Below are 15180 nucleotides of genomic sequence, written 5' to 3' on the forward strand. Positions count from 1 at the left end.
GTGCACATGGTACAGTATATTCACAGTACACGTGAATATTGTCGTGTACTCAGAAATACTCTGAAATTGAGTCTGAACTATCATTTTATAATCTTTAAGCACCTCTTAGACATGACAAGAACGCAGTGTTCATGTAAAAGACCTGTTCTGGTTTTTAACTTTTCATTTTGTTGTGTAAAGTTAAACAGTGCACATGGTACAGTATATTCACAGTACACATGTCACACATGGTATGTTGCAATTTATAATTAATTTATAGGATAATTCTGCTTCTCATAAAGTGTACTTATTAATGTAACACTCCCAAGCCCCTTGCACACAAAACTTTTTGAAAGTCGTTAATGTACTTAAATGGCAGTCAATTTAGCATTTCAACAAAGAGCTATTGTTAAGTCCTTCCCAATAATTAAATGGCATTTATAAACAAACAATTATAAACACACGCTTCCAATTGTGAGCTTGTTTTCCTCTATGATTCTAATAAGGTGCACAAGCATAAGGTGAGGCACAACAGATTAAGTTAACAGGCATTCTGTGATGTGCCTTTGTCCATCAGAGAGGAATGAAATTAAGTCCCAATGCATCAGCTGAGCTAATAAAAATAACAGGGGGAAAAAAGAACTGAGGCCTGGTGGACTGGCTGCTTTCCACTGGCTACAGAAAAGAAGCTAAAAGGAAGAAATATCCAGCTGCGAGTCAGTTTACGGCATTAAAGGGTCTTGCCAGGCTTGGAGCCTGCCCTGACTGTAGCCAGCGAGCTGGATGAAAGGCATAAATATCGTCCTGGGCCATTAAAAACGTGTCCCCGTTTCCCACACGTGTCTTAAAGCATTTGGTACGGTGCAGAGGAGCTCCTTGCAGGGGAATAGAACGGACCTCTGTCTAAAGTTCTCTGCTCTTCCTAATGTAGATATAGATTTTAGATTGCTGATGCTGGGATGAGTTATAGCACTTAAGTTAACACGGATTATAAAGCTATATTTCATCTGTTTTTAAAAAGCTGGCTATATAGTTATGTAATTTGTTTTTACCATTCTGTATTACTTCACTAATTTGTCCATTGGTTTTGCTCTGGCGTTCTCCACGATACATGAAGCTATTTTCCATTCCCTGTTGTGGTGTAGTTCTCAATACCCCAAGCAGCAGTTAGTGTGATTTATCATCATTTTACAATCAGGAGTTCTTTAACAGCTGAGAGACATAACTTTTCCAGGTATTCCAGAGTTAGCTGTGGAGGGAGAAACTAGACTTTCCCAGCAAGCATGCAGGAGTCATTAAAGAAAAATATATTTCCACGCCACTCAAAAGTGGGCTCAGACTCTGTGGCAGGGGGGGAAATAGTTTCCACCGTGAGCTCATTGGTTATTCAGTGAAATATTATTGGAAAACACTGATGCACCGAAAAAGCAAAATATCGACAAACCAGACAAACCACACTGTTTCAATTTGGGATTAGCAGGATGGTTTAATCTCTCAAGATCACACTTGTGATTCATCACAATAGATTCCATAAGGACAATTTGTACAGACCTGCAGCTCTAATAAGTTTTTTTTTACCACAATAACACACTAAATAATAGAGAATGACATAAATAAATTTTTAGTTGAGTAATCTAACACATAAAAAATAGGAATATTACTATTAGTAAGTATGTGAATTTAAAGGGGTGGTATAATGCAACTTTTTACTAGATGTAAAATAAGTCTCTGATGTCCCCAGTGTGTATGTGAAGTTTTAGCTCAAATACCCCACAGATAATTTTTATAGGATGTTATAATTGTAATTTTTTTTAGGGTGAGCAAAAATGCATCGTTTTCTGTGTGGGCTCTTTAAATGTAAATGAGCCGCTGCTCCCGGCACAGCGGGCGGAGCTTCAAGAGCTCGTTCTTAGCAGAGACATATAGAGCCCTTTATTGCGAGACAGGGTTTATGTACATTTTGGGGTTGGTGGTGTCACTAACCCGGGAGGAAGCTTGTGTAGTCCCTACCAGCCGTTCGTTATAGTCCTTAAAAAGTGATTTCTGTAAAATAAAATATCTCCCATTGCTTTGAACTTTGAGCGTCGTAACTTTGCAGATGTTGTTTATGCTCAAACAGCAACATTACACACTAACTAAAGTTAGAAAAGTGAAATCACAATCAACCACCCCTTTAATAGCTGTTACATCACCAGTAACAGTTTTAATATAAGCCAATTTAAAAAAAAATGTTTTATTAAATTAAAAATATAAAATAATGAACAATTATAAATATCAATACTTAAAAATACATTTTACAAACTTTTACTCTTAGTGTTTCACACTTTCTTTTCACTATAAAATCAGATTCATGATTCTACCAAGTATGACTATTCCTCCAAATATGGCAATAAAAATGTATTGTTACACCTGGCTGTGCTTGAAAGACCTCTCATACCCTCGACGTCAAGTGTCCACAGTGCCAGCTAATGCAATTAGGACAGTGATATTTAGAGGAGATATTAATCGGTAAAGTATTTTATATATAGATGTCAATATTGATATGAGAAAGAAAAAAAAATCACCAAAGAAAAACTATTTGAAAGTTTAAACAGTGTTTTTACTAGTTGACTAGAACAAAACCCAACTAGGCAATTACGTGTGCACATCCCTACTAAATTCTGATTAATAATTCAGATGTTTCTGAATCCAGGCCTTAGAAAGCCCCAGACAGAAGCTGTGGGTGTAGACCATATATAATCCACCAATACATCATCACAAAACCACACACATTCACGCACGCACACACACACGTCTGGGTCAGATCCAGACACATACTGACCTCCTCCTCGGGCTCCTGGGCCTGTGGTGTGTCCTGATGGGGGGTTTCACAGTCAGGGCTGTAGTGTTCACAGTAGTCGTAGGCTGCACGAGGGTCCGCCACCAAAAGAAGCTGCTGGATGTCCCCCTGAATGACAGCACATAGACAATTATCAGAAATATTCTGGATATCGATACATAAATTTGATATATATAATTTTTATTCCACCTTGTGAAAATGCTATGTGTTTGTTTGAGTGAGACAGACAGACAGACGGACAGAAATATATACAGATATTAGATCGACAGACAGACAGAAATATATAGCGATATTAGATCGACAGACATACAGGCAGACAGATAGATAGATAGATAAACAGACAGACTGATTGATAAACATATTGATCAATCAATAAACAGACAGACAGACAGACAGACAGACAGACAGACAGACAGACAAACAAAAGAAACATCTTCAAAGTCATGAGTCCTAAAAAAAAAAAAAAGAACAGCTGCTTGCCATAGAGAATCCTTCTCTTGATATTGTACTAAATCAAATAAGCATGTGGCCGTGTGCCACAGAGACCTATATGTGTGATAACATCGAAAGTAGCTGCAGGGCATTGAGCATTAGCCCTTCGTTCTGCCATGATCTTCTTTCCCAGCTAGCCTCTCAAAAGTCGCTCACAGACAGGAAGAAGGCCAACGCGCTGCTCAGCTGAAAAAACAATGAGAACGAAAGCGCTCGGTTCAGCACTGTGTGAGCACACGCCGGAAGGGCCACTAATCTGCATCCCATTCAAAAAAAGTGCTATAGTGCTTCAACATAAGTCACATTTCACAGAGCGGTCCTGGGCTAATGACTGAGGAATGGCAAGAAAAAATAACCAGTGCCCGTGTTGATGTGCTGAAATATCTGAAGCCTTCTGTTTTTCATGAAAATTTGGGGAAAGGAAATAAGATCCCCTCTCCCACCTCGACACAAAGGCCAAACAGCTACGTGCACGAGCTGAACCCAAGGAATTCTTCAAGCGGGAACTGTCTGACTTTGCTGAGAATGTAAACTTCTTCTGTAGAGACTGCAGAATACCTCAGCTGACCCCTACAGAACAGACCGCTCGGACCAGTAATGCCAAAGCCAGACATAATGCATCGTAAATAGGTAAGTAGGTCAGAGAAGGGCAGATTTCTTTGATTTGATTGGCATGTAAAGTCGATTCAAGCGGGGTGGCCTGGGGAGGAGAACGCTAACATGCAGACGACATTAAATTACAGGGTCTACATCTGTGGGAGCGTAAGGCGCTGGAAGACATTTTATGGTACAAAAAGGATGCTTCCTGCAAGCATGACCAATAAATCCTTGTACATGCTGGAGAGCTCTGACATCCTTCTGTACAACAAACATCTCACAGTTAGAAGCAGCTGACACAGGTTTAGGAGTCAAACACATTTTAAAATTCAACTTTATATTTGAAGTTGCATGATTATTGTAGGTAAGAAAAGGTGTTTTTCTTAAAAGCTTTGCCATATTTCACATATCCACAGGTCTTAATTTGGTCATTTCAATTGAGTTGCACTTTACGCAGGTTATTAGGCTTAACCTGAAAAATTCTGTCATCATCTACCCGCCCTTATGTCACTCCAAATAGAGCATCACAGTCCCGCCCACAGCCGGTGCCGGAAGTAAAAATTCAATACAATTTCTCCATTGACAGTTGGGGTATAAGCCATAAAAACGTAACCATACATGGTAGACTTAAAACCAGCTACGGCTGTACTAAGCGATTGTATATGCTCATATAACCGCCAAAAGTTCATGGGGCACTAACCTTGTTTTGAGATAAATGCCTTTTATTCGCGATGTCTTGGAGAAGTACTTCATTACCCACAATCCTAAACAATCCCACAATCCCACAGTGATGCATCTGATTGGTGGAGCTCGTGTAAACCCCGCGAAAGTTCGTGAAGACTCAAGATAAATAGAAAAAAAAAAAAAACTGTTGCGTTTTTTTGCACGGTATCACTGATGTGACATTTGAACCGAGGAGTCTTCATATATGGTATGAGTCATATCAAGCATTTTATGATGCCACTGTCAAAACAATATTTAGCTTAGACATACCCAGAGCCATAGAGAGCTCTTCATGCATTTACTGAACATTTGTGTAATAATTCATGGCAAGTTAATAAACTGAATATGATGCACTTTCTGGTTTGCTGACCTTCACTTTTTAATTTTCACTTGTTGTTATTAAGAAAATACATTAAATGTTATTAAAATTAAGGATGAACTATAACTTCATGAATAAAATGAGCATGGGCCACAAGTGGGAAATTGTTGAGGCATTTGTCAGCAACCTGCCCGTGGGCCACTGAAACTGATGAGCAGAACGCCGCGCGGACTGCCAGATCTGCACCCGTGAGCCGCGGACCGCCAGCCATGCTTTCCAGTCTATTTACACAATTACTACTGAAAGAACTGCTATAAACGGCACAAGAAAAAGTTCGCGTGGCTTTCGTCAGATTTTAAAGTCGCTCTAAAGGCTCTTTCGCGGTTGTGGCTTCAGTCGACTTCAGTGAGGCGCGGTGGTTTATGGGATGAGTAGTTCCTTCGCTCGGAAATGAAAATATGTACACAGTCTTGTACCTTTGACTTTTTTTGGATTTTCTCTCCGTTTTTTCACTCGAAATGATATGTTGTATGCCTATGAGTTCAGCCGTAGCTGGTTATCCTCAGACATGCTCTAAAACTCTTTAGATACGGATTTTCGAAAACGTCAATGGGAGAAATGAATGGGAAATTTACTTCCGGCACCGAAGCGCTCTCGGGCTGTGGGCGGGACTGTGATGCTCTATTCATATGACTTTTCTCCAGAAGAGCAAAATGTCAAAGCTGCACTTTTTCATGCAATGAAAATACATGATGATCACTGGCTGTCAAATTTGCTTGGCTATAGAGATGCACCGATTGATTGGCTGGTGACCGGAATTGGCCGATTTTCACGTGATCGGCCGTAACCGGCGACCGGCCGGTCAGTCTGACAAATGCCGATTTTATGCCGGGCAAATGCACTCGGGCGCCGCATGATTAACATCGCGCAACATCAGCATCACACGTGCACATGGAGCACATGTAGAAAACCTTGTGAATTACGTCCGTTCAGACTGCAAGCGCGTATTTTTTTTCGGCGTGCATGTTAATCAATGAGTGCATTCACAACGGAAGCAGGAGCAGCGCGTGGGCATCAAGCAGGAGCGTCGCGAGCAGTGAAGCGCGTGTTTCGGCGCCGAGTCTATTTGCTGCACTGCTCACGCTCATTTAAAGGGAAAGCACACTTTTGATGGAAAATAGCCTAATAGGGTTTCACAAAAAAAGTGCCCAAAATGCACAGAATTTGCGTGTTTTAACAAGAACTGGAGTAGGCTATGTCAGAAAAGAAAACAAAGACTAATATTTATAGAAAATGTACCCATTTAAACTTGTTTTATTATTCAGTTTGTACAAGTGATTGCAATAGGCCTGTGTGTGTGTGTGTGTGTGTGTGTGTGTGTGTGTGTGTGTGTGCTTTGAGAAATATCTTAATACTGCAAGGCTATATTTATTTTATTTTTTATTTATATATTATTTTATTGCCATTCCCTGTTTTCATACAGACGTTTCGTTTGCTAATATATATATATATATATATATATATATATATATATATATATATATATATATATATATATATATTATTGGATATTAAATGCGAAAAGGAAATGGTTCTTCCACAACACTGCACTTTAGATGTGTGTGAACTATGCAATTTGTAAAATGTTTTATTACAGAAATGATATAAAATAAATATTTGGGTGCTGTAAAGTGGTTAGAAAAAATGAAATCGGAATCGGCTAAAATCGGTATCGGCAGGTCAAACCTAATGAAAAATCGGAATCGGCCCAGAAAATTGTAATCGGTGCATCTCTACTTGGCTATAAAAAAACAAAAAACAAAAAAAAAACACTATAGGTCGCATTTAAAATCAGGTCCACAGACTATCATACACTTACATATAACTAAGTTAACTAAGCAGTTAATTTGTGTTTTTTCTTCTTCTCTTTAATCATGTCTAAGCCCACAACTCTCTCCACTGAATTTGATGTTCATTTATTAAATATTTAGTCTAATTTGATTATGCTTTCAGCTACCAATAACTATAGTATTCTCATCTCTGTTTGACACATTTTAGCATGTTTAAAACCATTCAGCAGAATTCCACAGATTTTCTCCTAAAATCAGCACAGAAAATGCATAAGTGTGCAAATTTTGTTAAGGCCTGGTAGTGTCTTCTCTAATTTAAGGCAGTGGTTTTCAACCTTTTTATACCAAAATCTCTCAAATATCATGATTGACCCCATTCCTAAAATATAAAGACAGCAACATATTTTCATGGCTAAATATCAATTTATGCTGTGCAAGAAAATTTGTAAAAAAATGCTATACAAACATGTTGCTTCCTATATTAACTAGATTATGTTTACATTGTTATTGTACTGAACCAAATTTTTCAAATATTATCTGGAACACTTTCACTTTGTAGGTTAAAAGTGTATCCTTTTTTACCCACTATCCATCCATCTATCCTAAAGGAGACAGTAGAAGTTTATTATTATTATATTGTTCTGTTAAAATTAGTGCTGTCAATAGAATAAATAACTGCAATTTGAATTTATCATATGATTTCTGACTCAAGGCATTCTTTAGAAGATTCTTTAGATTGAAACATAGTATTATTAAATTCTGTAAATGTGATAAATTATAATGTTAAACATATTTAGTATCTTAATAAACATTCTTATTTTTTCAAAATGACAAATGTTTTATATATATATATATATACTGTATATATACACACACACACACACATACTGTATATATCTAATACAAATGACAAAAGGACAAAATAAAATGACTTAATGTTAAACTAAAATTAAATTATCAAACGAAAACTAAAAATATATTATGAAAGCTAATTAAAAATATTATGAAAACTAGATTGGATAAAGTAATCCTAAAAAAAACACTGGTGTCTCCTTTAAAAAAGTGCATGACAATCTCAATACGCTGAACAGCAAGTGAGTTTGATATTCAGTGACCCCATTCAAACATAGTCAGACAAACCATTCACATGCACCTGATCTAGTTCAACATGAATTCAAAAATGTGCTGGCCCACTACTGACATCAATCTCTAGTCAAACACATCTCCTTTTTCAGCTTATTCCATCCAGTTACTCTCCATCATTGGATGGGAGTTGTTTTTCTAAGCATCTGGCACATCTTCTTCCTCACTACTGAGAACCCAAATAATATATACTAGCTAGGCTCTGGACTAAACACTGGCGGAAACAGGGAGATATAAATCTACTTTGAATACTTCAGTATCCATTGGGATTGCCCTGTCTTACAATCACTGCAGAGTACTGCATTAATTCATAACAGAAACATTCTTTTCAAAGAGAAAAACTCATTGTACAGTACAGTGAACTAATTTCAGATCCAACAACAGATCAGTATCAAAATCCTCACCAGCTACTTGTTCTGGTTTGATTTTCTTCATGTGTGTCACTAGTCTTCACAAAATCTCTAAATTTAGCCTATTAGATACATGATCTATTAAGTCTGTTGGGGCTTAGAGTATGAAGAACATTAAAGCCAAATAGAATACAATCCAGACAAGAGATACGTTGGCAACAAGTCTAAGATGTAAAAAATAAAAAGGTCGGTGTAACGATTTCAGTATTTCTGCAGCAGTACTGATCATTGACTGGCAGACAGGTGGCAAACACAGGTGGTCAAACACACTTCTTAATCAAAATGGCCATCTAACAAAGTGTTAATGTAAACAGACAGGAAAAAAATAAAGAATCTAAAACTACGGCCTCAACCAATGCATTCTTAAAAGCTTCACCTGTTTCTCGTAATCTTCCTGTAATTATGACAGCAACCTATGGCATTCTTCTATCCTGCTGCGTTAATAATAATATTCTCAAGAGTGCCACAGGCTATGAAGCACTTTTATATAAGACCATTCAGATCACTTCAACCTAATGACCAACACTATTACAGTGAATACAATACTCTAGTGTGACCCAAACAAACAAAAATCTAAACTAACTTGTACATAAAGCTCATCTTGGAGAACTAAACTGAAGCCTGGCATGTTTTTTCAATTTCAGCAAATTTAATGCATTAATCTCTTCTAGCTACTGATGTTTGCTATATAATGAAATGTAAGTTATCTCTGCCTCAAAGGTGCAGCAGTATTGAAAAGTGAGGGGGGGGGGGGGACACTGATCTGCTGATTTCAGTTCAACATAGCTGCAACTTTATTTATTCAACTTCATTATTACTCTGCAATTGGTTTCATTAAGTAAGGTTTAATTCAGAAATTAGCATCAGAGTAAGTGTTGCAATGTAAGAGGAGTATCGAGAAAAAAATAAATAAATACAGTTTACCCTTAGTCTTGGTTTACCCAAACAAAATGACTGGAGAAATCTGGCATGCATCACCAAAGAGGCTACTATAGGTCAAAAAAAGGCAACAAAAAATATATAAATGCATGGATGAATCATTTAAAATAAAAGCAACATGCATATAGAAAATATAGGATGGTTTACTGGGCTTCCAATCTCCAAAAAGTGTGTTCAAAGAAAAAGGCTTCCAAGTGATTTCCACTAACAGCATGACACAACTTAACTCTATAAAATGAGTTTACCACATGAGATCCACCTTGTCTCATCATCACCCTTACCCGATGAAGTGTTAATGCCCTATTCGGCTGTTTGAGGTGAGGACTGTGTGCTTTAAATGTCAGAGGTCAAGCCCAGAGAAGAAAGTTTGGTTCATTATGTGTGCACTGAGACTGAATCAGACCAAAGGTTACCAAAGTGTGTATGATTACCACTGTCAGCACTTTGTAATTATAACCTGAGGAACTCCAGGTATTCCTGCCAGTCACATGACCTGACATGTGACCTCTCTGTCGCAGTAGACAACAGACTAGGGGAGTAAACACTGGTCAAATGCAAATTGACAATGCAAAGTAGATAATTTTAAGACCATTTATTGAAAAGAAAAAAAATCGACTTGACTTCGAGCCTCCAGCAACCTATTTTAATATTCAATTAATTGGTGAGTTTGGAAGAACTATGCAATAGTAATAGTGTTTTTGTCAAGTTATGTTTATGCCCCTGCGAGAAAATGCAGTCAAAAAGGTTGAGATCCACTGTTCTAATGAAAGTCACAAAGGACAGTCCACCATATTTCTAAGGCCTGGAGTCAGTAGTTATCCCTCCTGACACTTTAACCTAGATATTCAGCAAAGAGGGTTGGAAAGATTCAGAGGAAAATACAGACTGGAATGATATCATGGAAAATGCAGATTGTTTGAAAAGAGCACAAACAGCAACTGACTGTCAAATGCAGAAATCGTGGAGTATCTAATGCCCCCCAGATCTTATTTCACATTTTCATGATATGCAGACAGTCTCTGTGACAAAAACTGGGGAAAAAGCTTCATTTTATAGACAGGCAGACAAATTCCATGCACACTTTGAATAGCACTAGTGTACTAAGGCAAAACAAAAAATCAAACGATTGTTTAAAAACTGTAATACACCCGACCCCCGCCTCACTTGCCCCAATCCAGCGCAATCCTCCAAACAGCAGCCGACGCAGAGCCTTGAAGCAGGCCTCAAATGTTACCTTATCACTCTACTGGGAGCTGTTAAACAGTAAAATATGTTTCCCAGCAGTGAGCAAGACACATGCAGGGGCCAGTCAGGGGAGAAGAGGATACATAGAAAGATTTTTTTTGTTAAACGAGAGAGTGAGAGAGTAAAGACCAAACGTGTAACCGCATACGGTAACATCTTTGAGGAAATGATAGCCTTTGTAATGAACAGTTGGACCAGTATTTCCACAAGAGGTCTGGTGACAGGAGGATAAATGAGTCTAGTTTTAGGCCTACCAGTCATACCAATTAAACCATTAAACACAGGATAACTTGAGATAGATGGTCCGATCAAAAGTGAGGCAAACTATTTTTAAAAGTTAAAAATCATTTCATTCAATCAAGCTAATATTATGAAATTAAATTAACTTAATTCATTTCATGATTGGCAAGCTACTAACTTAGCATAGAGCTAACTGGTTATGAAAGGGATCTGCCTTCAGTTACACACGTATGGTGTTTTTATTTTTAGTGGAACACAAAAAGTGATTAAAGAATCTTTCTAATAGACAGAGAAGTGCAAAAAAATGTGGTTTTAAGTTGCCCCTCTTGTGATTTTGGTTACAAAACACCAAGCTGGACACAATATCTCTTAAACAGGTGTGAAACCTCAACCAAGTCATATAGTGCATATGATCGTATTTTCCTTTCAGTCACAGTTCCAGGTTCACACCTGCTTAAGCTATCTGCAAAGGCTAGAAACACAGATGCGCCTCCATCGTGAAGTATGCTGTTAGTTCAGACCTAGTAGCTCATCTCCAACAACAAAAAAAGCTCTCACAAAAATGTGATGGACATTTACTTGCAGCTGAAATGTGTTTCTGCACCTCTAGCATAACAAAACCGAATTGCAAAAATAATGACTGTTGTCAAGTCTTCCTGAACAATCCTTCGCAGTCAACAAATCGGTATATTTATAGTAGTTAACAAATGTGCTTGAGTACTATTTCATCAATGATCCATCATGAAAACAATGATATATGCGTAACTTGAATTCAAATATCAGTGGCAACAATATACAAGCATGTCAAACAGTGACCTAATTTTTAACAGTGTACAACAAACAACAATTTATTATTAACTAACTTACAATTAAGACACAGCATTGCTAATTACATTCAATGAAAATAGTTCCAAACAAATCCAAAAGGTGCTTCTTTGAGCAACACACTGGTAGCTGGTGTTTAATTCCTGAATGGGTTTTTGAACGAATTGGTTGAATGAATGATTCATTGGCTAACTCATAAAGAAAAGTAATTTGTCACCACCTACTGGCATAACAATGTAAAATGTAAAGCGTAACAATTATAAAGTGATTTATAATAGTCCTTTATGATTGTTGCTTGTCAGACTGTACAAACATGATCCTCGCTGTAAGCCATGTCACACTGTAAGATATCAGTTGTCATTAATGTCAGACTGTACAGCAGTCAAGTCACGCTAAAAACGGATGCACAGTCACACTGCAGGACTGTGAGTCAAATCTTCTGACACTGACTGCCAGAATTTCGTCAGAAGTCAAATTTGATCGCAACTGTCATTAAACGGCTGTCGGTGAACATGTCAAACTAACGATCAGAGACTTCAGATTTTAGCCTAGGATCAGAGGAATCTTTTAGAATTTGTCAAATTTGTTGCACAGTGTGCAACCATCTTAAGCAGAAAGGATACTAAAAATGCCCAGTGTGAAAAGGTGGATTATGTAGCCTAGGTGGATCTCAAATAACCAAAAAAAAAAAAAAAAAGACATTAAATTCAACAAAAAGATGATCACACGTCCTAAAAATCGCAAAAATAAAGCGAAACACCCAGTCATAATCTGAAAACTAAATGTTCTGTTCTTGATTAATTATTCAGCTTGATTTTTCCATCCATTCAATGTCTAACACATGTCCTCTAAGTAACATTTATTAGATGTGGAATACTTATGACATTCTGGACTTCTAGCCAGAAATTGCTAAATCTGTGCCATATCTCACAGGGCTGGCTAAGCTTTGCTACTCTCTTGGCCAAGAGTGACAAGATAGCCTATACTTTCCACTTCACAGACAGTCCTTGCAAAGAACTTCGGTAAAAGAACATGAATGTGCATAGCGAATCTCCTCAAAATGCTATCTGAACAGTTTAGAAAAGTTCTGATGATAAGATTTGAAGATTTAATGACTTTCTACCACAGCCCTATATGGGGATTAGTTTTCACAAGGCACGTATCCCAGTTAACTATAAGGTGGAGTCAAATGTAAAATTACACACGTGTGTTTTCTCTAGAAGTGGTTTTGTTTGTTTCAAACACCTAGTTAAAAACCTAAATTAGAGTTATTCTGTGAATTCATTACTCTAAACTACACTTACAATATCATAATATTTTTGCAATAGCTGTTGGGTAAGCAAGTGAAATTAGAACACAATAAAACCACACTGACCAGAGTCAAATATATGTTAAAGATAGATTATAATATACGTATATATGAAACGTTGACCTGTATTCCCAGGACAAGGGTATTTTTCATAAATGATTTTTTTCAAGAAAGATAGGGGTAGGTTGTCAAGCATTTCTTAAGGCAAGCTGTGAATTGTTTTAAATGTGATTAATTTATTCAGTTTATTAATTGATATTCTATTAACATGAAAAATCAACCCACCCTCTGACACGGTAGGTTGCAGCAAGAAAGAGATTGAGGCAGGATCGAAATGCAGCAGTAAAACTTTAATTTATTTAATTAAAAAAAAAATAAAGCAAAATAATAATCACTCAGGAGATTATCCACATGCAGGAGCAGAATAACCACTTATTAAACTAACGATTATTTTTTCAATCAATGAATCTATTGATTATTTGATTGATTATTATTTTTTGTTTGGTTAATCTAACGATTTTCCCTTCGGTTTATCTATTGTTTGTTTTCTGAATAGTCGATTCATCCTTTGGTTAATTTACCAATAAATAATAACCAATAATTTAACAATATGTATGAACTTTTACCTAATGATATTATGCATCACAAAAGATAAGGTTTATGCAGTGTAGGCCTAATTAGGAAAGGTGTTTACTATGGCTGCGTTCACAGCAGAAATTGCTTACAAGTGTGAATCCTGAAATAATTTGTTCATTCAGGAAATTAACGTAGCTGCTTGAATATGTTTATTGTATGATCAAACAATTGAAGTCACAACCGCATTCTTACTAATTAACCATAGCGGAAACCATAACAACACTATCAAACATGGCAGTGTCAATAAAACCGTGAAGTTTTACCACAATTGACACCGCTTAATTAAATAAAGGATTCCAATCATCAAAGTTCATCCATCAGATATTTTAAATAACCAACAGCTGTTTAAAACATTCCCACATTTTGGATTGGGCCACATATTTCTGTAATATCGGCTGATTTTCAGTATGCCTGGGAGCCGCACTCATTGGGGAACATAAACACTGTGACAAATCAATGCATTTCATGCAAATTGAGTAATTTATGTACTTGTATGTACACATAATTTATGTGTCAATGCAACGTTCCGAGCCTTACACTTAGCACAGATGAGAACGGACAACTGATAACACAAACTGAGGGCTATAAGTACACAAGGAAAACAAAGGGAGCTAAATGAAACACAGGTGACACTAGTCAGTATCTATAGCAACCAATGAGCATATAATGAGTAACCACGGAGACAGAGAGGGAAAACAGGAACACAGGAGCAATTAAACAGAACATAATCCTGACACCCTGAGATAGTATATTATGTTTTTCTCAAAGTGGGTAAATGTTTTCTTTGTGAGTAAAAATCACAATGTTTGAAAGTCCAAAGCAGCAATTTTCCAGAAGTCAGAGCAGTGATTATCACAGAAGTCATCATCGGGGTTCCCGGGTGTACTAATACTTCCTTCCTTATAACTTATAACTTCCTTGTAAGCCATTTAAGGAATCTATCTGCAAATGGGCAATTTGGGCAAATGCTCATATATTTTTTTTTACACACACCAAAATATCCAAACTTGCATTTTATTTTTGACATAAAATAAAGCAAACAGAAAACAGTGCTAAAACCTATTAGCAATGTTTTTGACAGTTCATCGCTTTCATAATAATCACATAATGTATGAAAAGCAACTCCCTTGATTGAAACATCTGTGTTTACCATTGGGCAGCAATATTTGAAATAGTTTCCAACATTACAAGCAATCGTACAGAGGGTGGAAGAATTGAGAGATGAAATGCTAAGTGATTGCTGAAAACGAGCCCATTAACTATGGCAGATTTACCTCTTAGGCTATATATTTTGCAGGCTCATCACAACCCTCTGACTAACACTGGGACGAGCAGGGAAGAGGAAGAAATGGGATCAGAATTTCAAAAGATTCCTGTGCCGTATGCATCTCTAACCTGAGGCGAACATTTAGCATGCTGTTCTTATTAGACAGCATTCCTTCAGCTCACATCAAAGACAGACTCTGCAGATATTGTCTCGCAATCGGGCGTACAGAATTACACAGGATTGATGCATTGCTTAGTACAGCTAAGATAAATGTGAATGGAATACTTGAAGAAGTATTTGTGAATTTTGTTCAGTATGAGGTGTTACAATACTGTACTTCCACTGAGTTGTATCTCCACGTAAATGT

General features: G+C 37.0%; 1 protein-coding gene across 1 annotated transcript in view; it reads right to left on the bottom strand.

The window, feature by feature from the left end:
• col11a1b (collagen, type XI, alpha 1b) overlaps positions 1 to 15180 on the bottom strand; it is a 92187-nt gene that overhangs the window by 66239 nt on the left and 10768 nt on the right. The window contains exon 5 of the mRNA XM_081375290.1: positions 2801 to 2926. Coding sequence (XP_081231416.1) covers positions 2801 to 2926 — 126 coding nt within the window. The remainder of the gene's footprint in view (positions 1 to 2800; positions 2927 to 15180) is intronic.

This window comes from Scardinius erythrophthalmus (assembly GCF_964197995.2).
Source record: "Scardinius erythrophthalmus genome assembly, chromosome: 9".
In the NCBI taxonomy this organism is placed as follows: Eukaryota; Metazoa; Chordata; class Actinopteri; order Cypriniformes; family Leuciscidae; genus Scardinius; species Scardinius erythrophthalmus.